Source organism: Plectropomus leopardus, chromosome 9, assembly GCF_026936395.1.
Source record: "Plectropomus leopardus strain MGB_pleo_1.0 chromosome 9, ASM2693639v1, whole genome shotgun sequence".
Classification (NCBI taxonomy): domain Eukaryota; kingdom Metazoa; phylum Chordata; class Actinopteri; order Perciformes; family Serranidae; genus Plectropomus; species Plectropomus leopardus.
The window spans coordinates 25,091,319-25,119,294 of NC_142184.1; the positions used below are offsets into that span (position 1 = coordinate 25,091,319).

Consider the following 27,976-nt stretch of genomic DNA (forward strand, 5'->3'; position numbering starts at 1 on the left):
TCTATATTGTATCTCTATCCAACATTTTCATGCACACACATGAATTTCTCCATTGCTGCCCTTGTTTATCTGACATGCTACATCAGAGCCCTGGCAGGCCTGCCTCCATTTAGATTTCCATTTATAGTGTTGAGGATGAATTATTAAAATCACCAGGAGATTATTTTTTTTTTTAGCCTCTCTTTTCATAAAATTGAGGTGAACGGAGAAATTACAATGACTCTAATCATGGCAGAAATTCCCTGCCATTAAAACAAAGGCCTGTGCAAGATGGAAAACCAGGTAATGAATGCATGGAGCGAGCCAGACAATGGAGCAAACCTAACGGGGGGTTTTGTGAAATGGAAATGGGGAGACTGATAGGTGCTTTTGAAAAGGCCGACCAACGATGATGCACATTTGATGCATATTTCTGTCTGGCAGAAGCAGAAGCAGAGAAGTCTGCTTTCAAATAGACATGTCATGGTGTTAAAAGCTGATGCTGCATCTATCAATGTGTGTGTGAATATTTATGATAAGAGGGGTCAATGTAGCACTTGATGGCACTGCCATAACAACCCTTTTCTCATCCACAATAATAAGCTTGGCAAGGCTTAGCATTCTTATTGCCAATTTTCTTGTCACACACTTGTGTTACCTGAAGCAAGGAGGGACATGCAGTGATGCATCCCTCTTCTTTTAAGATCTTAGGCTGAGTTAGACATGGTTTTGTAGAACTAGAAGTTGGTCTTGGTCTCATACCAGTCTTAACACTGGTCTTGTGTCAGACTTTTTTTGTCTGTGCTGTCTCAGTCGCGGACAAAGAGGACTCATGATTTTATTTAAAGAGTAGTCAAGACAGAAGCTGCCAGGATATCATTTAACTGCCTGTTGAAAAAAAATGGGTTGATACGAGTGAAATGAGTGAATGATATGAGTATCATTCAAGTAAAAGGTGTCCATGCTGGTGACAAAAGAAAATCTTCATTTGGGTAACTGTGTTAAATTTCTAACTCCTGTGATCAAAAATTATCCTAAACTCAATCCTGAAATTGTTGTGTGAATAGTTTTCTAATAAATAAGAAATATAGCAACTTCTGATTAACCCATATCATTATCAGGTTTAAAATAACAACTGCTGGTTTGGCTCCGCTCATTTCCAATTTAAACCCTGCACACATTTTCCTGCCTTATTCAGTGCTCTGCCTATACTTAAAGTTTAATGATTAGCCCAGGTGCAAACTCTGAATTTTGTACAAGTGTGCACTTGAGAAAATAATGACCTGCGGCTGGTTTGTCAAACTTCAGTGAAGCTGCCCACTCAGCCCATGCCATTGTTAGGGACTGTGCTTGACTTTAAATTATAGTCACTGCTATCATTACCAAATTTATCAAGGTACTGGTTCATACCACGTTGTGCAATGACAGCCATTCAGCTAGACGTCCAAAAAACGTCCAAAGACATCAAACTGAATAGAAATTGCTGAGTCACAAAGTATGGCGTCATAATCTTTATTATTAACATTAAATAAATGTTTAAACTCATTGCACTCCACTAAATGCTTTATTAAGTACTTTAAATTTGATTTTAATGGCTCCTCTGTTGTCTAAATCCCATTCACAGATGCAGAATAGTTGGACGAGTTTTAAAGGGATCATCACAGAGACAATCAGGTTGTGCAAATGGCGCCAGGAAATGTAAATGTGCTGAGTTAAACAGATGGCCTGCACGTACAGTGTTTGCATATAAACAGGGTTTGGATCATCGTGTACTGCCGAGGCAGAACAAACAGCAGGCATCTCTGGCCTGTCTGCAGGTAAACATGCACACTTTACACCCTGACAATAAGTGCTGAGTCAGCGCGACACAGATGTCCAGGGATGTTGTAGAGATATTAGCATTCAGCCCTTGGTGCTCAAAGTTAATGTGTAGACACAGCAAACGATTTAATGCACTGAAAAGACATCTACATATAAAACTGACGAATAAAAGACAGCGTTTCTCATGCTGTGAGCTTTCCAACTAAATTCACATACATACTAATATTCAACTATTATTCCAAATATGACAATATTCCAAATTATACAACAATAAGTTCCGACCAAGCAATTTGATTGGTCGAGAGGCATTCCATCAGTGCCAATATACAGTACAGCATCACTGGGACTTTTAATTATGCACGTAGTACTTCACTTAACAGGTATTCTAAACCATATGCCTACATTAACGGACCGTAGTTATCTAACATTACCAGAGATTACAGCAATGTTCAAAGAGCGAGGAAATCCCCTGACCGATAGCACTGCTTAAAAAATACCTGAGCAAAATTCCGCCTGATGTAAAACCCCTCTCTCTGCAGCCCAGGAAGGGAGCAGCTGCCACGGCTAGCATTTGGTATACGTGCAGTGAGGCAGGGACACGCTCGTCTTACACCAACCACAGCCTGAGAGCCACCAACATACAGAAACCGTCTGATACTGGACTTGAGGTGACAGAGATCATGGCATTGAGCGGGCTCACACTGGAGCAACCTACTGTCTGATCAAACTAACTCATGTGAATCACTCAGGCCACCAAAGCAACTATTAACAGACTCTTATTTCACTGGAAATACACAGATAAATGTGCACGATACTAAGTAGCTTACACAAAGTAGCAAGCCAGTGAGCAGGTAAATGTTTATGTGTTGCTACAACAACGCAACAACAAAACTATTGTGTTGGTGGAGCCAAAAAAATCATTAAAGAAACAAAAAAATCATAATCTGTTGTTGCACAATACTGTTAACTAATAAATGTCGCTTGTAAAACTGTGAAACTGAAATATTAGTGGCTTATTTATTTTCATCAGCCATGTAAACAGCTTAATAGGAATACTGTCTTTATGCAGTAAGGGCAAAAAACAGAATATTTTGTGCATGCAAACGTAGTCACTGACTGAGGGAATGTGTATATTGGGGCAAAAGCAGAGAAAGAGATGATCTAATTACTGAATCAATACTATCTAGAGAAAAACACTTAGTCAGGGGTGGACGTAATGAATTAAACTGGGTTAAATATAAAGCAGTAATATTTTTTATACATAACTTATTTTTGATAGCCTGTGAAAACACTCTCTTGCTCTGAAGGGAATATTTTAGATTTCATCATTCTTTTTCATTAAGCATGCTATCCAAGGACATGTTTCCAATTTAATCTTTATCAGCACCCTCACAGATCTGAAAAGGATGCACAGACTTTATTAACAGAAGCTGCAGAAAAATTATTAAAATACATGACCTGATCACCATAAAAAATTGAAGGACTAAGAAACAAGAATTAAAAAAATCTGTGTGCAGTAATGTACACCACACTCAGTGGACACATCAATCACATCAGTCTCAGTCTGTGTAAATTTAGCCCTATGAGGATACAAAATGAAGTCAAGGATCAAATTACTGTCAGATGTTGGAAACAGAGACCTTATGGAACTTACCTTAAGAGGGGGGACAGGCAGAGGCTTATTATCTTTGTCCAGGGAGATGAAGGTGAAGAAGGCAGAGACGGCGCGATACTTCTCTACACCTGTCTCCATCAGCGAGGACGCATCTACCAACACTTCAATTTCCATAGACTTGTTACTGACGAATGTAAGACGCCCCGTCACCGTCACCACACAGCCTTGGGGAGAGAAGGAAAAAGAAGAGAAAGTTATATTTGGCGTTCATGCAGTATACAAGTTTTCTAGTAGCATGCTGCCATTAAGACATTTTTATTTCAATAAAGAAACTCCTTTCATCTTGATTTAAAAGTTTCAACTTGAGTTTGTTTATAGAGCATATTTATTTTTTAAAACAGTGGTTAATCAAAGTGCTGTACAATAGTAAAAGAGCAATAAAATATATTACATTAAAACTTAGTAAGAACATAAGTGCCAAAACAATCAACTACACTCCAGGATTTTGCACCTGTTTTTGGTTGTGTTGCAGCCTTAGATCCCCTGAACTTTTTTTTTAAACAACATTGTGATGCATGTTGTAATGTTTGTAGGCATTTTTTTAGTTTCTTTGTTTTTGTTTTGTTTTAGTGAAATTGCAGGGGCAAGAAAAAAGTACAAAAGTTGTTGCAATGCTGTCGCCGATTCGGAGCTTATTATTATGAGCAAATTCAAATCTATTTGTGATGGTGAAAGGGATGGGCACTCGCACTTCACCTGCTCTCTATGCCTGGCTAGCATGAGCTAGCACAGCAGCGGCTAACATCTGACATTGAGCCATTTAATGATCCCAACAATCTTACACTCATGGGAATTGACTGAATTTGTGTAATTGCTGCAGTCGCAACATCCTAGTATCCTGGAGGAGCTAACAAAATAAAACAAGCATGAGGGCAAAGCTCAAGGAAATACAAATAGGTTTTGAGTTAAGTTTTTTCACAAAGTTAGGCAAGGGGCTGATCAAAGAGAGAAGGGAGACTGATTCAAAGTTCAGGGGCCGTGACCACAAAAGTGCAATCACCTCTGTGTTTTGTTTTTTTTTTAAAAAAGGACCTTAAAATGAATTCTGTAGAGAATTGGCAGCCAGTACAGGGTGGCCGGGATGGGGGTGATGTGGACTCTTGTCCAGGAGCTTTCTAACTAAACTGCAAGTGGGACAAGAACGACTGAGTGATACCAGAGTAGAGGGACGAGCAGTAGTTGATCCATGAGGATATGAATGCATGGATGACTTTTTCCATGTGTAGGTGGGAGAAAAAATGTTTTAATTTGGCTGCAAGAAGATGGATCAGTATTGAAAGAAACTGGACTTGACAATTGCCTTTAGATTTTAGGGGAGAGTCAGAGATGAAACCAAGGTTAGTAGCATGGGCCTTAATGAGGTAAGAGGACAGTTGGTGAGTTTAACCCCTTGAAACATGAGCAGATTGGCTTCATTTCTTTCAAAAATATGGGAGGAAAGCAATGAGCAGCAAAAGAGGAAATAAGCTGCCTCGTAATTGTAATAAGTACAAGAAAATTACCTGAAAAATAGTACATAAAAAAGAAAAAAAAATGAACAAGACAAACAATGCAATCAACATTTGGAAAAGGTGCCTAAAGAATTATAATAATTCTGCAACATATTTCAAATATTTATTGATGCTGTTATTTATAGGTCCTGCTTGCTTTGCGATGTTATTCTATATGTAAATATGTCACCACCGCTTACAGAGCTTTAAAATTTGTATATTCTTTACCAGTCTTTCAATTGCATGTCTTGCTCTTTTTTTGTCTGATTGATTTTTTGTTGATATTTGTTTTGTTTTGTCTTGTCTTGTTTTGTTGCTCTTTCTCTTGCTGGTGTGTTTAAAGAAGTATTTTAAATTGTATGCCCTATTTCTTTGTTCTTTTGCTTTTTGTGTTTGTTTTTTACGGAAGCCTTGTGTAACACCTTGGCCAAGGGACTACAGATGGAAAATAGCCTGCTGGCTAATTCTGGCATTTTTGTATCTTGTGTATTTATTAATTAATTATTTATTTTATTTGCACTGTCCCTTTTTAAATCAATCATTATAAAAACACATTTTTCCAAGCTTTTCTTTTCCCTAGACATTTCCCCTAGCTTCATTAAAAATGATTTTCTATATCTACTAATTTCTTGCAATTTGTGGAGCATTTCTTAACAAGCAACTCATAACTCATTGCTTTTTCTCCCATTTTTTTAAAAAAATAAATGGCACCAATTTGCTCAGGGTTGAAAGGTTTAAATACTTGTGAAAGGCATCTGAAAGTAGCACAAGAATAGTAACTTTGCTCCAGGTTTCAAAGTGTTAATGGACTTTGGGGGTGCCAAAGAGCACAGCCTCAGATTTATTAGCACTGAGCTGCAGGAAACTGAAGGATATCCAACTTTTGATGTCCTAGAGGCACTCCCTGAGGCAGTTTTGGTCTAATGGGCAGTGAAATTTCCCAAGAGAACTTTAATATTTTAAAATCTTAACATTTGATTCAAGCTACTCCGTCCTTCAACCATTCAGAGAAAATTAATACTGTTGTTGTTTAAAAATTGACAACGGGAAAAAAGAAGTTCAATGGAATGTTCAAAAAACTCACATCACACCAAAATGATTGACATCACCTTAAACTTTGACAGAACACTATGATTTTCACTATAAATAATGTCAGTTGAAATTAAACTAAGGACCTTCATGTAAAGCTACACTGAACACAAACTGAACATATAATAAGCTGCTATAATGATATAGTCGCCCAAGAAAAAATGTACGATCTGCTCCCGCAATCTACTTCACACTGTTGCATCATGAACTTCTTTAAGTCTGCACCGCCGAGCAAGTCAGCAGAGTGAAGCAAGCCAATGATCTCTGGCTGGAGGGATTTAAGAACAATAACCAATCAATCTCTCCCACAACAAGGTTTTCTATTGAAGACAAAGTAGGACCTTTAAAAAAAAAAGCTTGTCTGTGTGCTTAAAGTGAGACCAAAAAGTAAGAAAATACGTAAAGTTCCATTTAAGTTAGAATCTTTTTAATGTTTACAACCTCATATTATAAAACACATCATGTGTATTAGGTCTCCTCCTTTTCATTTCCTCCTGAGACCCATCTGATCCATATAGTGCATTTGACTCATCAAAAATTAGTGCTCTTCTCCTTTTGTCACTGCAGGGAGGAGGGAAAAAACAGTCGACTAATAGTACTGGGCATTGCCGATGTGTTTCTTTATTCTCTTTGATGTGCCTGTACTGTATTATTACTGCTGTTGCTATAGAGACGAGGAGAGAAGGTGTTATCTCTGCAGTCTGAGACGGATCTCAAGTCTATGACTGAGATCTCATGGAACAGTCAAAGTCTTAGATAATAAATGATGTGCATGAAAATTTAAAAAAAGACTTTTACTCAAGTATGTGTTGCAATAAGAATTAGATGTGAAATTTCAGTGGTGTTGTTCAGTGATGGGGCTCTTGTACTCATGCAGGCAAGGCAAGCGTGGTAAAATAAACCCAACATTGATGTTTGTTCAAATGATTAAATTATGTTTACATTTTCCCAGTGATGGAATGTAACTAAGTACATTTACTCAAGTACCATACCTAAGTTGACTTCATTGGAGGTACTTGTACTTTACTTGAGTATTTTCTTTTCATGTCACTTTATACTTTTACTCCACTACATTTCAAAGAGAAATATTGTACTTTTTACTTCACTACATTGACCTACAGCTTTAGTTATTTTACAGATATTTGCTTCTTTGCAGTTTATACAAGCACAGCTGCAATGATTAGTTGATTTTTGATATACAAATAAACATTTAGTTTTATTTTATTTTTTCAGGGTTTTTTTTGTATTTTAGGTTTCTACTACAACATGTTTACATGCTTTCGTGTTAAAAAAAGATTGTATGTTCCTAAAACTGAGCCGTAACACCTGTATTCACTTTCTGTATGAGATACTCCATTTCAGCCTCTCTCTCTGTCGCTTTACACCCCTCCAAAAAACCCCAGTCCACTCTAATTGGTCAGCTTTTCTAGGTCGTCTGCATCTCGACATGTCTGCATCGTAATTGCAGCTGGGGAATGACTGTAAAGGAGAGTTGCAGCACTTTGTACCGTGAAAAATCACCAGGGACCACACAGGGACTGCTCATTCTTCCTGACAGTCCATTATTCCAAATCCCCAGCAGTCCTAAAATGTCCCTTTGGACCAAGAGCCCATTTGTACCACTGCCCATTATCCCAAAAACAAACACCCAATGCTCCAGAGGGTTGTTTTTCAGAAGGAACTCTCCAAAACAGAAGCACATGGCTCATTATTATTCAGAATAATGTCGTTGGACCAACCAACACTATGGTGAAGTCCTAACCTGTCCTACTCTGCCTTTGATTGGCTTGTACTTGTTGCCTCCATCAGCTGGGTTGGTTAGGTTGAGGCATGAGGAGTGAGACTGGTCACAGTTAGGGTAAGAATATCAGGGTAAGCCAATCAGAGCCAGTGTACGGCAGGTCATGCTGTCACTAATTAGTCATTGGATCTTCCATTGTACTAAGGTCCAATGACTAATTAGACGTTTGGTTCCATCTGGGAGAGTATGTAGCCTGTTTTAGGAGAAATTACCCTTTGGAGCAATGCCCACTTGTTTACGGTATAACAGACTGTCGCAACAGAACATATTTCAGACTACTGAGGCTCTCAAATTATGTGCATTGAAAATAATGGCATGGCAATCTAAAAACAACCAGACATGTTCCAGCTGGAATATGATCCATATCATGGCAAAATTAACATCTGCAACCAAGCTTACATGTTTCAATGATGTTAGCTTGTAGCTACATGTAGCAGTGTACATAATGTAAACTCTTGCAGTAGTGTGCCTGGAGCAGATAATCATATAAAGAAATATGTCCTCAGCTGACGTCAGCTTGTCTTAAAAGTAGAAAAAACTTTAAAAACACAGTAAAAAGAACAGTCTGAAGCCCCAAGGTTGTTACTGACAAACACTACTTACATTTAGCTCATTATTTGAAACTTTGGCCACGTTGAATATCAACATCCAACATTACAACATCGTGATAGAAAATAAGGAAAAAGTCCCCATATTATAGACCCCTTTTAACCATGACCACAATCCTCCTTCAACCTTAACCAAGCAGTGTTGTGTTGTCTAGACTCAACTAGACCTTAACTATAAATACAGAAGATCAGAAAATGCTCATGAGTTGATTTTGTAATATATGCTTTTTTAGAAGGCACTAATAAACAACCTACTCTGCACTTTAAGCTGGCCTTGTTGGAGAGTTTGAGAACAATTTTAAGAGATTTGGGGGAGTTTACAAGACATGCGAATATAATTAATGTTGTTTAAATCCTGTCAGTGTGCAGAGCCTGCTGGAGGAAATGTGGAGAAAAAGCTTGCATGTTTTTGGTTATTCATTTCTGCAGCTGAACTTGTCGTATCATTTCTGTAAAATGTTGTAAATAAATCAACTCATGTCATGTAAACACACTTGAATGAAGTGTGAGATGGTGATCACTAAATATTAGCAAGTATAAGACGAACTGTTACTAACTTGTGTTGCTGCTCTTAAAACATTTTCAGAAGATTTTCTTTGGCACCCTTTCATAATCAAAGTGCAAGTATAATTCTGGTGCTTCAACACGAAAAAAAAAGCTTGGCTCTTGTTTCTGGCTCTCCCCTGTCTCATTCTACCAAAAGACTGCCATTATTTTAAACAGAAAATATGCAGGATCTCCCCCTTTTTGTATTAGTATTGACTAATACAAAAGTAGTCCCTCTTAGTCATCATTTATGACCCACTATATGTGTGTGGCGGTCTGCATAGACCCTGTCGTTTGTCTCTGTCGTCTTCGTCTTTTGCTATGTTCCTGAGCAAAGTGTGCATGTGATGTCAGGACTTAACAAAAGGTGCCAGACCATAAGAAGCACGCATCAAAGAATAATATATATCCAAAAAATATATATACGAAAAATCAAGGGCACAGAGCTGAAACAAATGTAATATATCACGAGGATGAATTTCGCTGACAATACTGTTTACAAATCTTTAAAAATATCTGTAAAACTGTTGACAGGAGGTGATATTAAAGTACACATGCAGTAGCACAGAAGCAAATATGGAAAAGAGAGAATTTGGGGGAATTATTCAGTGAGTGACAAACTTTGATGTGAATAAACACCCTGGAGTCTAAGTCTCTTGATACATCCTTGGCTCTGCAAAACATTGTTTTCTCCACTGTCGACAATGATGACCATATTCTTCCACAATGCCACTGTCAGTCTACAAAGTATTTTATAAAAAATACCAATGTTTGTATTTATTTACACAATATAAAGATTGGTTTAGTTTAATTTAATTTATCGAATGGACTGCAATAACACTGATTATTTACAAGAAATGAAAACATGGTTGCACCAGATTTAGCGAGACGCTAATTTCCATCTGTAGTCCTACAATTAACAGACTGACACATGCATACAGTTACAATAGAGAATACACGAAAAGTGGATGCCTTTCTCAACAAAGGACAGTGGGTACACACCTGACAGCACAGCAAAACATAACATTATATACACAACAACCACATCTTTAAAGTGACCAAGTTACTTGTGCAAACAGTACGCAGTGTGCAATGCAGAACTCCGCAAGAAACACACGACAACCACAATTAAAGTGACCAATGCAGATATCTTGAACTATAAAAAGAACTACAATTTGCACAATAATAATTAGAGTATGAAATATACAATAAGTAGAGTTAAAAATGCATCAAGTTATCACTGTGGATTCCTCACAATATTTAAACAGTAGGTGCATATTGCACAATGCAAATTACAATATAAAGTTGCATCTGATATTGATCAAGGACATGCCTTTGGGCTGATGTTCAGTGAGTTGTCTGTGCTTTGGGGAATATATGACAGCTTTAAATTACATATTTATTGAAACGATAAGACAAACTGATGACTTATCTTATTCTCACCCCTCTATCAAAAAGGTGTTGGGGAATTACATCACCATTGTCAGAGATCTTTCATGGTGAGAGATTTGAGAAATGATAAAGGTGATAATGAAAATCCCACAGAGTGAGTAATTGTGAAATGGTGATTAAAAGTAATGATTGTATAAGGAATCGGACCGAGATACAATAAAGTAACTGCGGCACATACACTGAAAGTGTCTATTCTGTCCCTTGTTTTTGAGTGTTTTTACATGTAACTGCCAGGAGTGAGTCCAGTCTCATTCACATAAACTATCTCTGGCACAGATGTATTAGGTTCAGTGAAGCGTCCACTGCTCAACAACATGACACAAACAATGAGTCCTGATGAGACTGGGTGATGTTTTTAAAAGACCCTCATGATTAATAATTGATTTAAGCAGAAAGTAGATCTTGGACTGCAATGTTGAAGGTCGGCCAACCTGAAAAACTGGCAGACTCCCATCTCAGAGGAGCTGTTTGATACAGCTAATCTGCTGTGAGGAGAGGCCATGCTAGAGATGCATGTTGTATGCACTAAGCAGGGGCTGAAATGCCTTTGAGCCATAGATTTGCTATTTTAGCTACAATTTGTGTGAGAAGAGTTAAGGTTTTTCTGTTACTCTCTTCACCGCAATTGGAAGTGAATATATTTTTTTTATTTTTCAGGTTGTGAAAACAAAAAGAAATGTACACAGAACGCTAGCTATCTTGTTTGCTATTTTACATTTCCCCTATTTACAGAGAGCTTCCTGGAAATTTCTTTTTTTTTTTTTTTTTTTTAATTAGCAAGTGGCCAGAGAAAACGACAAAAGAAGTGAACCAGGCAATGCAGGTGAAATAACAGCCCTCACTTCTGACAACTTCTCCAGAAACACATTAGGCAGACAAGATTGTTTCTTTTGTTGCTGTGAATTAAAGGAAATGTCTCATATTCAGCGCACACTGTACTGTACCTTTACTCCACACCGAGGAACTATTTGAGGTGGTGCTGTATAAGCAGAGCATGGGAGCTGCTGGTCTACTGCTGCCTTGATTAGTTAGTTTGTGTCGTGTAACTCTGGTGTTTTAAAGGGTTAGTTCAGATTCACCAAAGTCACACAGTAACAAACTAACTGAAGCAGTAATTATTGTGTTCTGCAAGGTAAAATGACTGGCTTTGAATGAAGCATAGATATAACTGTCAGAACTGCCTGTTATGACAATAAAGGAGGACTGACAGCAAGATCAAACAATAAAAATATTCTAAATGTATCTTCCACTTAAAGGGTAACTTTGTTCATTTTAAAGCTGGACCCCTTTTTTCATGTTTTTGTGTCTAAGTTAGCCAGGTAAAACCAACCTGATGATGTGACCTTCATATTCTGATTCACTCTCAGTATCAGCAACAACCATGACCAATAACATTAGTAGAGTAAAAAGCAATAAGTCATGTTAATTCGGTGATAGAGTCAATATCGAAAATTAAACAAGAAGAAGAGGATGCACGCAAAGTTTCTTGGAGGAAAATATTTTTTGCTATTGCTCTGACTGAATTTGGCAAAAGCTGGCTCTGTTGGTGATGAAGGAGATGTTCCCCGGTACAAATACAATGTTCATTGTTGTTTCTTTACTGATTGTTGTTAACAAGGTTCACATCACATACAAATGGTAAATAGAAATAAATTGTATTTTTTAGACCATTACTGTCTAACTAACAACTTATTTGTGAAGTAGAGGCTAGTGCTAACATCAGGATTGGCTAATGATGTTTGTATTTCAGGGCGAGTACTCCTGCCCGCTGAAAGTGTTTGGGGTGGCAGATAATCAGGACTGACACAGAGAAAAAAACAGAATTTTGAGCTCAGGTTATCAGGATGGTTTTACCAGGCTATGTATAAGTAACTACTGGGAACAATAATCTTGTTGGTTGGTCTAGTATTGAGTGCTGCAGCCGGCAGCCATGATACAGGCTGCAATGTAACTACTCTGGGCATGTTCACACCCTCAGTTTACACCCTCATGCCATGTATGTGTACAATGGATGTCCATTGACAGTGTACAATTGCCCCAAGTGGTTACACTGCAGCCTGTTTTGTGGCTGCAGCAGTCCCACTTGATATCTTACCAATTTTAAAATAATGTTATTCCCAATTAGTCACTTAGACACAAAAACATGGAAAAAGAGGGTCCATCTTGAAAAATACAGAAGTTAGCTTTCAAACTGATAAAGATTGTTTTTAGGGTGGCTAAAATACATTTTGCTGCTGACCCTGCCCACAGCAGTACATTGCTTCGCCACCATAGTGGTACTCTTGTCTGCCTTTCAAACTGGGGGTGTGCTAACTACCATGGACTGCACTGTATGTAATACACTGATCATGGATACCTCATACAATGTGTGTTGGTGTATGTGTGCGTGTGTGTGGGTGGTAAGGGGGGGTGTTCAGGTGCCTTTGCGAATATGTGTGGGAATATCCACATGAATGTGTGTGTTTTGTTGCGTACGTATATGTGGGGGTGGGAGGGTCAGGCTGTCTGTATTTTCCTTGATTTTCTTTCATGTTTTTCATTTCTGTTATTGTTTTTAATCTCTGTTAGGCACTTTGTGTTACTCTTTGTATGAAAAGTGCCATACAAATAAAGATTTGATTGATTTGATTGATTGAAAAAATCTGAACTATCCCTTTAAAGTTTTCTGTCTTTACTTATTCTAGTAACCAATACAAAGAAATGCCAGGTTTGTATGAATCATGCTGGATTAAAAAGAATTACATTTACAATCAATAAAATCAACCATAATGTTGTAAAGAGTGAATATTATGCAACACTGTTCTCTTTATTTTTTTTTCTCTCACTCTCTCTCTCTCTCTCTCTCACCTTTAGCACTCCCTTTTCTCTCCCTGAAATCTTTTTTCATCCAGAATTCACCTTTTGAAGTTGTATGCCTTTCTTCTCATTCTTTGTACCTCTGGGCATTTTGCTGTAATGGATAACGGAAAGGAACACTGACTGAACACTCGTGTGGTACATCAATGGCCAGCACCTCACTGACTGATATTCTCAGTACCAAATAACACACATCATTGTCTGGAGAGACATTGCAGTTGTTTTACTTTTTGCAAAGTCTGTGGTGAGGGTAGAAAATGAACCACTTCTCTGTGTAGGCGCACAACAAGAAAAGACACTAACAAACAAGTGACTCACAAGCTGTGACATGAGTGCAGCCATTTTCTGATGTTTAAAAGACTCAACGTAGCGTCTCAGCTCCACTCAGGCTGCAGTTAGACACTAAGGTTAACTATTCATACCTCTTTGCAAAGGAAAATCAATCCACTCAACAACATAGATGTCATTTCAGTGTGACATTGATGCTTTAGCTCTCACGCAGCTCGGGATCTTTTGGCTGTGTTTAGTCGAGCATTTCATCTCAAAACATGCAAAAGAGAAGTGCTGCAGACAAGATAATCATACACTGCAAACACAAAGACACAATCCAGGAAAACCTTCACTGTCTTCTCTGTAAATTAGGTGACAAATGAGGTGTGAGATGGAATGTGATAGAAGGAACAGTCAATGGAATAACAAAAAACAGCACATTAATTAAAACATTTAATTTAATGCTTATTTTATCATTTTTAATGATTTTTTAATTGCAAATGCAATGACTTTCTAAATTGTTTTTAAATGTTTCCATTCATCAGTCAATCAACCAATCAATTAACATTACTTAACTTATGTAAATATTACGGTTGGCACATATATGTAGTGATGCTTTAGACTTACCCTTAAATAACACTAAATTCAACTATTTGCCCCATAATAAGTTGTTTGCTTGTTCTGTCGAGATGTCCCTGACTCAATGACATTTGCTCTGCTTTTGCATTGATAATGCATTAAACCAAATGTTGTTTTACTTTCACTGAATCACGTTTGTTTAAATTTGGGTCATCTGGGTTTTTTTGTTGTTGTTGCTTTTGTTGTCTCTGATGAAAATTAGAAACATTGTAAACCTGCCCTGCTCCAAACGAATAAAGCTGGACCTCAAGACACTGAAAATATGTGTAATTAGTTAGGTGGACCGTTCAGGCTAGACACAGCAGGACCTCCAGAAACTCATAAACAAATCATCTGGACATCCTCCACATGAGCCATGTACAGACACAGACCTCTGCCTGTTTCATGTTCTGGATCTTAACTTCTTATCTCACTGTATTTAATGTTCATTTGTATCTGCAGTGTGTGGTCCTCTTGTTTGTATAACATTAGACCACGGACACTCAACTTGCTTTGCCCAGGGCCACTTTTGCAAGAAATGACAGGTTTCCAGGGGCCAGTTAAAAAACAAACATTATTAATATTTATCAATATGTACAATACATAAGTTGCCTGTTTTCAACATTTCTACAACTCTGTCCTCACTCATCCTCTTTGCCAAGAGGCATATCCAGTGACAGCAGTCCCACACGGGTCAGGTATGTCTGGGTGATTTCAGGACATACAGGGCTTAGCCCAGACCTCTGGCACTTTAATTTGATAAACAAGCTCCGTTATGATGCTTTTTAATTCACTGTGGCACATACATTCAAAGTACAAAAAAAATCCCAGTGTGAATAATTAAAAAATAAATAAATAAAAAAAATTAATTTATATGTTGGCCGGTCAACCAGCGTCCTATTTTGATTAATTTCCTTTAGATTGACTGTTCTAAACACTATTTCTGAATTTTATTTCATGTTAATCTATTTTTCAAAGTATTTAAATGAGTATTTATGAATAGCTCCCCTGTGCCTTCTGGTGATTTTTCCCAGAATACTTTATCAGCAGTCTGCCTGGTCTCCTTGAATCAAGCTGACTTTACATCAATTGAGAAATAGTATTATTTGGGGGGTGGGTTGGCCTGAGTCTGGGTTCCCAGGCTCTTCCTACCATTTTAACTGGGGTTGGCAAACTTCCACCAAACCACATACTCTCACCATTGACATCTATGGTCTGAAATATCTAAATGGTAGAGGTTACAGTGGCAGCACCCTCCCTGTGAGGAACTCCTACCTCAAAGGCTCAGTTCAGGACACAAACATAAATCTTAAATAAGACTTGTGAGACCATTAACACTGCGGATGTCAAAGGACTGTTTTTTTTATTTCTTCTTACAACATTTCTCCATGTGTGATTTTTAAAAGTTAGTGCTAAATTATGAGTTTAAGAAGTAGATTTTTTTGCTCTTTAACTGTAAACAACGAAAACAAAACACAGCCTGATTTTTATCACTAGTATACTTTAAGCCATAACATAAAAATAGATTCAGGTTGCAGCCTCTAATGCCACTAGCTGTTTCTCATTGTTTTTGTGTTTTGATCCTTGGCCATCCTTTTCCTAAGTACAGCTCATGTGATTTTTGTCTGACCACCTTAAGCAAAATGGGAAATCTACTGGTAACATAACACCTAAGTCACTGTGGAAGCCAGGGGAAATCATGTCACCACCACCTAAACTCAGAGGACAGACACGGGCAGCAACTGAAGCGACTAGAAGCAGCTGAAAGATGTGGACATGGATCTCAATCTGTACTGTTCAGTTTTCTGCTCCTGAAACCCAGAAAAGGTGTGTTTTAAATGTTTTAAACATCCACTCCCTCACATCCATTTTAGCCACACACTCTTTCCTCAGGCCACCTTGAAAAGCCACTTATGGTTTGAGTGAATTATCCTGCTTGAATAAAGTCACATGTATTTGAAAATAAATGTACTGTAAATGGCATAAACTCACAGCTGACCTGGCACACTTGTGCTGAGCTTTGAAGTATATAAAATTGTCTTTCCGCTTTATAAATCAACAACAGGGTGAGACGTAGCTGGTCTGTTGTGAACATCACATCCTGAGATAATCATAACATCTGAATATAAGCACTAGATGTCTGGATCACATCATCTCCAGCACATGAACACATAAAACAGACACTGAGCCGAGAAAAGCTGAAATCCATGAATGTAGTTCACTGTTCTGCACCAGTTTGAAAAGGCTGCTTTCATTCAGTGTTGACATATTTAGATTCATTCAAAAGACTAATGAACAAGATGAATGAACAAACTGTGGTAACAATATATTCATTACTGATAAAGTTTTAAGGCCGTCAACCTCACTGTCAAAATGTTGTTTGCCCTCCTCACAGTAACAGTATTGATTTTAGCATTATTTCGAAACCATTTTGATCTGACTTACTCAAGTCAAATATATCAAAACAGTTTTTCTGTCGTGTGCAAACTGTTTTTATAAGGTATTAGAGCTTGTGATGCTCAGCTTCACCTTAATTGGACAATTTACAGAGACAACATTAAGACAAAGAGAGGTAAAGACATACGAATTACAGTAGGTCCACTCAGTCAGCAAAATGACCTGATAAGGTAATTCAGCAGTAAAATATTTAAATATTAATTACATTGTGAATCAGTTAAAGCTGGGGTAGGTAGTTTTTGGAAAAGGCAAAATAATAAATAAATACAAACCTAGCAAAATTTAAAAATACATCCTCCTCCTGCATCTCTCCCTCTCTGTCACAAGCCCCTTCCACAAGATAACCACAGGCATATGCACATACTTCATACAGTAACCTGGTGTTTCTCATAGCCCCTTGTGCCCTTCTCTCTGTTTATCAGAGCACAAATGAGACAAAAATTAGTTAGCAAGCAGCCCACAGTTCCTCCGTCTCACTCCTCACTGCTATAGACTACTGCCCCGGAGAAGAGCAAGCAGCAGGTCCTGAGACGGACCCTCAGTCAGCGGCTGTAGCAATTTGAAATCAGCCAGTGCAAACCCCAGTGCAGGGTGTCGCAGCAGGCTAACCTGTGTAATGGCAGCAACAGAAAGTTTGCTGATCCAGCTGCTGGGGTTTGCATTGGCTGAGTTTGAGTTGCTACAGCTGCTGCCTGAGGAGCCTTGCCTGTCAAGCTCTTTGAGATGACTTGTTGAGATTTAATGCTCTGCTATATAAACATGACCTTGAAGCCGCAGCTGTGTGTCTTTGGCTCTGGTAAGCAAAAAGCAAAACTATTAGTGACAATTTCTCTCTATCTCCGAAAAACTTCGGCAATATTCACTCGTGTTCTGATCAAGTGAACTCTCTTTTTGATAAGTCCATCTTTCTTTTTTGGGGTTGCTCTGCAACGTAGGCCGTTTTTGCCAATGCTGGAATAGCAACTTTTGCAACTTTTTCTACAGGATTTGCCATCATTAAATCTGGCTTTCATTATATGAAAGGACATGCACATGATCTGCATTTGTAGAACAGCCAATAGGAATGCCCTGTCGATGACACCAAAATAAATCTGCCTACCCCAGCTCTAAGAAACATGCACAGTATGTCCACATTCCTCTTGTTCTGATCGACATTGTCTGAGAGTGTGTATCTGTAGGAGAATATGTTTGTTCTGTCTTGGATTTATGGGCTTAATCTTTGCTCCTAATTGTCCTGACAAGCACTTAAAGATTAGCTGTGTTGTCCAAACTGTGCTGCCAAGAAAACCTTTAACCAAGCATTTAACTTTCAGAATGTAAAAGCATTATAAATGCTATCACCATTGTGGGTAGACACTTTTTTTTCCCATTAAGATGTTAAAGGGTAACTGGATAATGGTGATGCCAAAATGCTTGAATAAACTTTAAAATAAGAGGCTTAGAGTTTGTCCATGTGGAAATCTCACCCTAACAGATTGAGAAGTATTGTATAGCAAACAGAACATAAATTATTTCTCACTTGGACAGTAGGGAAAAGCTAAGAGACAAAGCTTGGTGATGGAAAATAGTTAATTCATAACAACAGTGTGTTTTTTCCAGATAGTGGCAACCCTATAAAACACAAGTGGTCCTGATTAGCAACAGTGTGACCGTTTTTAATGTTGGCCAGCCCAATTTAAAATAGCACTGTCAGAGGCTGAATTTATCCTGGTTAGACTCCACAACTCCACATTATAATGTAATTTGGGTTTTAAAGAGTGCAGTTCATTAATGAGTTTGACGAAAAACTTAAAAGCACCATCATGAAACTTTCTGCAGCCTATAACCAGCACTGTAGTACATATTCAGTAGAGGTATATATCCTTGACCTGTTAATATTTTTTATCTTGACTTAAAGCTCTCAGTGCATTCTCTGTGTCATCCTCACCTTTGTAGATCTTGCGATGGAAGTTAATGGCATCCACAGAGGCAGTGACAATGTTGGTGTTGCAGTGGCGAGCTGCCACAATGCCAGCGACCTCATCCATTAGCTTCATGGTCACACCTGGTCCAGACACAAAAACACAGTTTTTTTTACGTTAAACAGTGGATCCATAGCAGCAGATTCATAGATATTTTGTTCATGTTCTGAATATTTCCCCCCTCTCTTCTTTTTTTTCATAAAAATATTGCCTTAACAAAATGTCATGATGCTGCACATCAACTATGTAATGACACAAAATAGTCTCCAGCACTTTGATTGATGTGTGTATTGTTTGTTGTTTCACTGTAAAGGAAGTACTGCTGACTCCACCTGAGGAAAAGTCTCAATATAGATTTCTCTCCCCTTATAAATAAAACTCCACTGGGTTTTCAGTTATCAAAATATTATTGAAAAGTTTTAGCATTTCCATGAAAAGTAGTCAAGTGGGAAAAATGACAACCGAGAAAACACAATGTGGTGAGGGACTATCTATGAAAATAAGCTTTCAGCCACATACAATGCAATAAATGTTGTGAAAGCTGAAAGCTCCAGAACAAGCCAGTAAGTGGCCCCTGAGCTGAGATTTCTTCTCTCTCCAAGGTCAAGAACTAACTCTGCAATTGTGCAACTTCCAATGTGCAAATGGCAACTTATCATCACTGAAATATCACACTCAATCCTTTTAGGGTAAGTGCAGTCATTATGTTAGATGGATTCTCAGATGTGTTTGAGGCACTATTTCATTCAGATGAGATTGTTCAATGTAAAAGCTAATGGGCTTCCTGATGCAATTAGAAAACTATCCACCTGAGGCTAAATTATGAATGAGTCTCATTGCCATTTCCTCAACATTAGCTTCTCATCTAGACCCATTAGTCCACTGTTGATATTGTATGAGCTGACAGCCAACAAGAAGTGTTTCATTTGACTTTTAGTTAACTGACTGTCACCTGACAAATGTTAGGAATGTTCAAGAAACTGCACATAATCTATGTTACATTTATGCTAATGATTTAAGTTCACCCCCTTACATGAGTATACATTGATGATCCTGTTGGCCCATTGTTAAAAACATAAAAGAAATACAGAGAACAGTCCAGTTTATTTATCCATAGAAATTCTTAATGTTTAAGTTTTTCTTAAATGTGACCTCTTGCAGTTGTATGAATGATGACAACCCTCTCTTAGTAACATGCCATTATGACACCTGCACAAAGAGTGTGGCAGTTGGTGTGTTGTGCATACAAAGTATGGGACTTTGACATAAGAGACGGGCTCTGGTTTCTTTTGAAGGAATCGTTTGACAGTTTGGGAAATTCGTTCATTAGATTTTTTTTGTTAGGAGTTAAATTGGAAGATTGACAACATTCTTCATACGAGAATCAAAGCGTAAAAATGACACATTTTGGTTTTAATGTGAACATTTTCAGTGTAGTGCACTTGCAACCACTATGTAACCTGTGCAGACCTGTACCTTATCCCTAGATCTGTTTTGCAATTACACTGCAGATAGTGCTCATAAATGTAGGCGGGGTTGTTACTCTTTGTTCCATGCAGCTCTCACTGTATTATCACCTCACCAGTGATGCAAAGGAACGTTTGTATTGCATTCTCTTGATCATGCATGGAACAGGGTTGGACACCAGAGTCTCTGTCACTCTGTCTCTGTCAGATATTTTAAATCAGCAGGTTTGTGCTTTGAGTTCTTGTCAAGTGTCAATTCATTCTTGATCAATCAACAGACTGCAGTGTTTCCAGCTCCACCTTTTAGTAACAGATCAGTGTGCTCAGTACCTAAACAGAGGGGTGACGAACAAACAGGACCGATTAGAACGGTGTGGTACTCCAACGTTTCTTTATTTTCTGTTAATTTTCTGTTAAGAGAAAAAGTAAGAGACATCAACTCCGGATGCACCGAACATTCTTAACTATCCAAATCAGCTCTTAGTCAGGTTTGATCATAAATTAAAGGCTCATGATTATTTTTGGAATAGGTAATGCCCCCTAAGCAGTGTGTAATATGAGATTTATTTTTGTAAAATTTGATTTCATTCGGTAGATAATCTTTTTCTGTTTTCTAAATTATTTATTTAGATTAATAAGTTATTTTTTATTCAAGGTAAATTCATACATTATATTGTTTTAAGTTCCCCCTGCTTTGAGTTAAAAATAAGGAACTAGGCCTACATAATGTGGTGCACCTTCTGTGGAGTGATAGGAAAGATGCTTCTCTTGTGAGTTCAGTTGAGATGAGATGTTGTACGTAGTGTCCATACGTAGTCTCCGTGCTTTCCTAACCACAGCCCTTGAGAAATTCAACGTTTAAAGTTTAAAGAAGGCAGCAGTAATACTGTATGAGGGCAGGTGTAGCGTCAGGTACAAATACTTTTGTACATGACCAAGAATTGGAGAGGTGCCACCAAAAAAAAGAAAGAAAGAACTACCACAGAACTGTTAGATAAACTTAAACAAACACATAGGGCCATATCCACAAAAGGCTGCTGCTTTTGTGGCCACTAAACCTGTGCAAATGAGAAAAAAGACAGCATGCAATCCACAAAGCATGTGCAAAGGGTGAAATGTACGCAAATTGCACACAAATTGCACTGCACAGCACACGGCCTATGTCTAATTTTGAAAACACATGTATAGTTTCAGCTACTTTGAGATGCTGGATACAGCTGCAACACACAGTTGACTGCGGGCAACAAACAAAACTGATGCTTTCTGCAAAATTTTGTGCTCTCTGTAGTTTCCTTTATGAACCAATCTGTGTTCTGAAATGTGGAGAAAAGCCTGAAACACTAGGAAAAGATTTGCTTACTCAATTAAACGTAAAAGGAGGGCAATTTACGCTCAGCTGCCAAACTTTGTAGGTGTGTTGCACCGGCATACAATTAGCGCAAATTCTTTTGTGGATAGGGTGCTAAAATGGGGCTGATTGCTAGTGCTAATTCTGTGCAAATCATAGTGCTATTAGCAGGTACAATCCATTCTTTGTGGATCTGGCCCATTATTTTCCAGAGCGTCAGAACTGGCGTTTCAGGAAAATCATAACTCAAAAATGGCAAAATATTTGTGATGCTACAAATAAAAATGGAAACTAAAAGAAAATGGTTTGACATGAAAATCGCATCAAAAGAAAGATAGAAAGAAAAAGCATTGCCCAGACTAAGTGCTGCATGATGACAACTGGAGAAGGACAACCTACAAGTAGACACATAATAACCTAAATTTTTGTAGGTATATGAATGAACAGTGCATGAGAATAGCCTGCATTTCTGAATCCCAGAAAAAATTGGTAGTAAAAAATACAGCAAATTGTAGACACAAGAAAAGTGAGAAGAAATCTGTAAGTATATGGCTTTCTACACAAGGCCTAATAAGCATATAAGGACAACAAAGAGCTGGATGTTGCTGCAGGAGAAGAAGGGGGATCTCAGCGCACTGCCTCAACACATGGAGTTAATCTGAAGAATACATGCCCACTGTTGAACTGGCAGTTGCTGCATGTTATTAAAAGCTTTATTTGTGACTATGTGCTCTAGATCTCATATTTGTTTGATAATTTATACTCTGCCATGAACACTTATCACAACTGCGAGTGAAATGAATCCATCTTGTTCTTTGTGAGAGATTAAACTACAAACACCCAAACAACCGACAGGAGGGGACTATCTCATACTAAAAAGATCAATTTTGTGTGAAATATCACTTTTAAGATGTGAGAGCAAATCAAGTAACCCATCATCAAAACGTTTGCAGAGCACTTTGCCAATTCCTGCTAAAAGCTTGCAAATGATGTGAAGAGCAAGAAAGCACCCTAAGCGGGAAATCAAAGTTACTGATTACTGTAAGTCTTGACAGCCATTTCCCTCACAAAGTGGACACCAAGGAATACACTAATCTACATCTGCATCTGTCTGTGTGTGCCACACATACGATTATGTCAGCTTGTGAAGGAAACAGTTGTTTGTGGATTTCTCATAGAAAGTGGGACAGCTTGTATAGAGTGGGTGGGTTAGAGACGAGAGGCATCTGTCATGTCGGAGAAAGTGTGTGCGCATGTGTAATATGTGTGTGTTTGTGAATGCATGCTCATTTAAAGATATTCAGACTCTTCACTAGACACTCCAGTTGCCCCAGTCGTTCCCTCTGAGTTACTTTTTGTATCTCTCAGGCTACAGAAAATCAATAAGTCTGCTTGCTGATGGCTGGTTTGGCTCCCAAAGGCTCCTACCATCTGCACTGTGTGGCTCTATTTATGACAGCCAAATGTGTGGGAGTACAAACAGAATGTGCTGCTTGCACCCAAAAGCAGCATTCACTGTAAAAGTGGGCCCGCTGAGTTGATTAAGAATTTAACATGCCATTACTTTGACATCCTCTCATCCCAAATGGCCAAAGCATAACTTCCACTTTATTTTACTGATAATACAAATATGTACAAAGATTTATTATTGAAAGAAAACTTCTTTTTTTTGGTCCTTGCTAAACCTTTGTCTGGGGTAGAAGATAAATGTACTTACATCTCCAACACTATTTCAAAAAAGAAAATGGCTTGTTGCTGGAGAAATTGGATCGACTTTGATGTGTGATTATATGGTTGAACACAGGCCAGGCAGAGTGAGAGTGACAGACCTTTTGCTCCGTCAAATGAAAGGCTCCATTAACTTTAACTCAAACTACAACCCTGTTGATCAGGGAAGTACAACTATTAAAAACGCTCTGATAAAAGTCAATGATATGGCCACAGACGGGTGACAACAGTACATCAGGCGTTAAGTGTGTGTGGGCAAGCAAACATATCACTTCCTGCCTTAAGCCTGCTGTGAAACATTCTCCAAAAACCCATCTTGATTTTTCCTGTTTTTATACATCTCTGCTGTTGTGAAAATTGATGGGATCTCACCTAAGATTGAAAATGTCCCCTGAGTAAGAGGCGTAGTAAGCTGCTGCTATTCAAAGCCTGGAGTGGTCGTGTCTGAGCATGTCACACTTAATGGAGATGGATCATGACCTGACAAGATGATGAAATTGAATGTAAACGTTGGCTTACCAGACCTGAATCTAAACATTTAATAAAATTTAAAGGCACCCTACTGAGACTTCCTGACCAGACTAGTCGACAGAATAAGATGTTGGCAGGTTGGTTATTGTAGGTTTAAAGAGAAAATGAAAACTGACATTAATATGTTGTATTGTTTTAGGATATCAGTATCTTTAATTAACTCTAAATGTTGACTGAGGCATGAATTCCATCTTAGTGTGATACAGCCTCGTTCTCTATAGTTACTAATGAACTGAACTGACATTTTTCAGTAACTTCCTTCAGCTCTGAAAGTTGTCCCAGAAATAATCTATTGCACTATACTGTTCCTATTAGGTCAATAATAGTATCATCTTATTTGCTATAAAGGAACATAACAATTACAAACAAAATCCTAAAGTAGCATTTGGGTGATTTAACTGAGCCAGATAAGCTGCAATAAGAAACAATATGCTACTGTTGCCTTTCATACACAAATATCACTGTTTTTGTCTTCGCCCCATAGCAGTTCTACAAAACAGCAGCTGTGGTAGCAGTAGTCACGCATCAGCTGATAAGCTCTGATGATATTAATCCTAGAAACAAAGTGATCCCACATTTTTGAGATTTCATCTCATTTGTTCTTCTATTTGAGAATATTGAATGATATTGAATGATTCTGTTTCTCTGTAATTGCACGAGGGCTCTTATCAGAATGAAACAATCTTCAGGAGGTCATTTGGGGTAAATAAAGGAATCATAAGGGATGAAGAGAAAGCCCCACTCAGCATGCTATGGTATAAAGTGAATGCTAATGTGCTAAATGGCTAGACTGGAAAAGAAGTCAAGAATATCATTTTATGACATGACACAAACTCTGTAACTTTGTGAGAAAATAATGAATAGAAATGCACTGAGGAGTGGTTATTTGTGGATAGGACAGTGAATTTCGGAGACCGAGTGGAGCAGTGAGAGTGGGCTCCCGTGGTCTTGTTCTTTGGCTCCCCGGTGTTAGCAGCTCTCCAGATGCCTTGTGAAAACAAGGCTGGTGGGTGTGGGGGAATAATTACCCCGCTTTGTTCAATGTTCTTCACTTTACCACACGCTCTTAGAGACGGCTTAAAAGTAGCAATGAGTAGTTAAAAGCTGCAAGTTTGGATGTTTGAGTACTGTTGTTTAGCTAGAGTTGGTTCTGATGGCAAAGCTGAGAGCCAATTATGCACAGTAACTGATAAAGGGCTTCGGTATCTAAATTGTTGGAATTTTAGTTGCCTATTATCCAGCACCATGAACTTTGTGGGAGAAAGCTTCAACAGTTTTCCAGAGTGATTCATTAACATTCTTTCATCTCAGAATGGAAAATAAACATTTCATTGAGCTGTAACTGGGAAATTAGAAACAAATGTGGCTATGCTGCATTATGGTCTGAATTTTAGTTTAGTGTGAAGATCTTCCTGCAACTCTGTATCAAGAACTTTTCAACTGCAGATGTGAGAATCCTTTATTCTAAAACTCAATGCAAATCTTCACTAAGTTTTACTCTTTGTTGCCTGAACTTAAAACTCAATGAATCAATATGTTTTTAATCAACAATAAATCAGTTCCACATATTGCAGACAAAAGAAATAACATGCATAAATAACTTTTTTTTCAACCAAAGCACTAAAGGAAGCTGGTATTGTAGAAAAACCAGAGTGCTGCACGGGGTCACGACACTGGTGTTGGTGACAGAAAAAAAATCAGGTGCTCTTTAAGGACAGGGCAAGTAGTCAGACAAGAATAAAAAATAAAACAGAAATGACTGTCAGCTTGCTTTATGTGGTAGTTTATGGTATAGGTTGGCAGTCTGAAAAGTATCCGAGGCACTCTGTTAGTAAAAATCCTTCATTAATTAAGGATTGAATAAAGGATTATTTCTTAAAACAGGGGTCCTACAGCTTTAAATTAGAATTAAGACTTTTTGATTCCACTTAGAAATAATCTAAGCCCAATTTTACATTAACCAAAAGTGAAGAAAAAAACAAACATGAAGCAGCATCACTTACGTAGGGTTAGTAGAGATTTTGCATGATTTTTTTATTGTAAAATAAAACATGGCTTTTACTTGGAAATATGTAGCGTTTATTGATAAGATTTCTTGACGATTTTGTGTTTCTCACTCTGCATGTGGGATACCACTGCTTTGTGTCTGAAAAACTTTTTGCTGACATGCTGCAAAATCTTGGTTAAATAAACAGTTTTTGATGAATTGAGGGTACAGCGACAGCTGGCGAGCAGACAGTGGATCCTTTGCTCTGATCAGCTCTGAGTGTTTTGGGCTCCACTACCCTATCCTAAATACTTCTGTAAGATTGGTTTAAGACATTTTAATACCAACTAAGGCCTCATTTTTTGATTCATGAATTCACTGCCTTTTAAGACTTCTAAGGATCTGCAGGAAATCTGTAAAATAAGCCCTTTATTAATTATTATTATGGATGTAATTACGGATTTTTAATTACAATCAGATTGCCTCAGATGCTTTTCAGATTGCCAACCTATATCACTAACCTCACTACACTACCCCACTGAGTGCGTTGATCAGACATTGTTATTTATTTTTACTCTAAAAAAAAGCGTTGGTTTGTGTGCATTTTACAAAAGAATTATGAGATTGTGATGGATATTCAATTTATCTAGTGCACTAGAAATGTGTGACTAAAATGCCGAGTCAAATCAAGAGGAGGACTGCGCTGTCCTTGAGTAGCAAAGATGCTTGTCTTTATTAATCACTACCATCAGTGGGTCTGTTAATGCAACTCCTGCAAAAAAAAACCTCTCCTTGTACAGTCGATGTAAAAGGTTGAAGTGAGGCTCAATGTGAGACTGCAAATGAGGACAAGCGAGGCCAAGACAGCCCTGGGCCTGGCGTTACACATTCACAGGGTGACATGGCACACTATGACTCTCCCTTTGCCGTAGGGTGGGAACACGAAAGGCAGAGTGGGAGGAGGGAGGGGGTTGGGGGGGGTGGAGATGGTGTGTGTGAAGAGGAAAGACAGCTCACTCCAAATGGGGAAAAAAAGGCAATTAGTAACCAAGTCCCTAGTGCAGCCCAGTTTGCCACGGGGCAGAATACCTCTGTGATTAGATTTCTTCTGACGATTTCCCCAAATCTTGGTGCACAATGCTGTCCACCAGCAACAGGCATGAGAACAATGAAGGGGGTCTTCCGGCCAGCTCTCATCATCCATCAACTCTGTTGACTAATTTCAAGCCCTTTTAATTAGAACCGGCCCAGACACAGCACACTATGCAGGGCACCCAGTGATGAAAGAGGGATGAAAGAAGTGTGAAATCAAGAAAAATTGACAGCAAAGCATGCGTGACCTCTGACGTGTTATCTTCCAAAACTTCTATCTCTATTTCTTCCCTCTCTTTCTTGTTGTTGCCCTCTGCCTTTATCCACCACTGACAATTCCCAATCTCCCTCTCTGTCCCTCTCATCCCCTCCCCAACAAGTGCTTTATTCATGGATAGTATCAAACGGCTCAAACTGCCTCCTAATGAGCTGTTACTATAGAAACAGCTCCTGTTAACATTACTGCCACGCAGCAACCCACCTACATCCTCTTACAAAGTCCCATAAGCTACATTTTTTGTATGTTTTATCATTCCACCTGTGGTTAGCCCTTTATGAACGCCTTAACAAATTAGTGTGTGACTTGATGTTCTGAAAATTGCAAGCCAGCGCTGGCATGGTTACGGTTAAACTGTAAGCTATGTGCACACCACAGGCCTGGGAAAATCACTGGAATAGGATTGCTGTGATGGAGGTTCTGTCAGATAAAGGGCTTTTGGATAAAATGCACATCTGGCTTTGATGGTAAAGGTCATCGGCTCCTACAGATAACTTTTCGAAATGTAGAACTTGGCCTTCGTAACAGTAATGAACATGGTTTATTTCTGTAACTGGGTATGTTCATTTCACCACTGAAATATCAACTTGTTTCCTGAGTAAAACAGGTACCAGGGAAGGTAATGCAAATGAGTTAGAAGTCCCTGTCACTTTTCAAAATCATTATTTATCTCTCTGAAATTGTCCTCTTACTAGCTGTCAAATTTCAGATGATAGAAGCTATGAGTTGATGAAAATATTGATAGATTTATTTGGATTGGCTTTTGCACTTGTAACCTCACCCAACAGTGATGTCACAATGTTAAATGTACTGACAACATTGAGTACACTTTACCAAGGTGAAGTGAAACCACACTGAGGGGTTTTACATCTACTATTTAATCTATATTACAGTTAAAGTTAATATTCTCCTCAATTAATAAAA

At 38.2% G+C, this 27,976-nt stretch overlaps 1 protein-coding gene across 4 annotated transcripts in view; it reads right to left on the bottom strand.

Moving 5' to 3' along the window:
• Positions 1-27,976, bottom strand: part of acot7 (acyl-CoA thioesterase 7) — a 76,516-nt gene that overhangs the window by 12,187 nt on the left and 36,353 nt on the right. For all 4 annotated transcript variants that reach the window (XM_088082340.1, XM_042491913.2, XM_088082339.1 and 1 more), the window contains 2 exons: positions 18,590-18,706; positions 3,455-3,639 (listed from right to left, as the gene is read on the bottom strand). In XM_088082340.1, the coding sequence (XP_087938466.1) occupies positions 3,455-3,639; positions 18,590-18,706 (302 nt within the window). The remainder of the gene's footprint in view (positions 1-3,454; positions 3,640-18,589; positions 18,707-27,976) is intronic.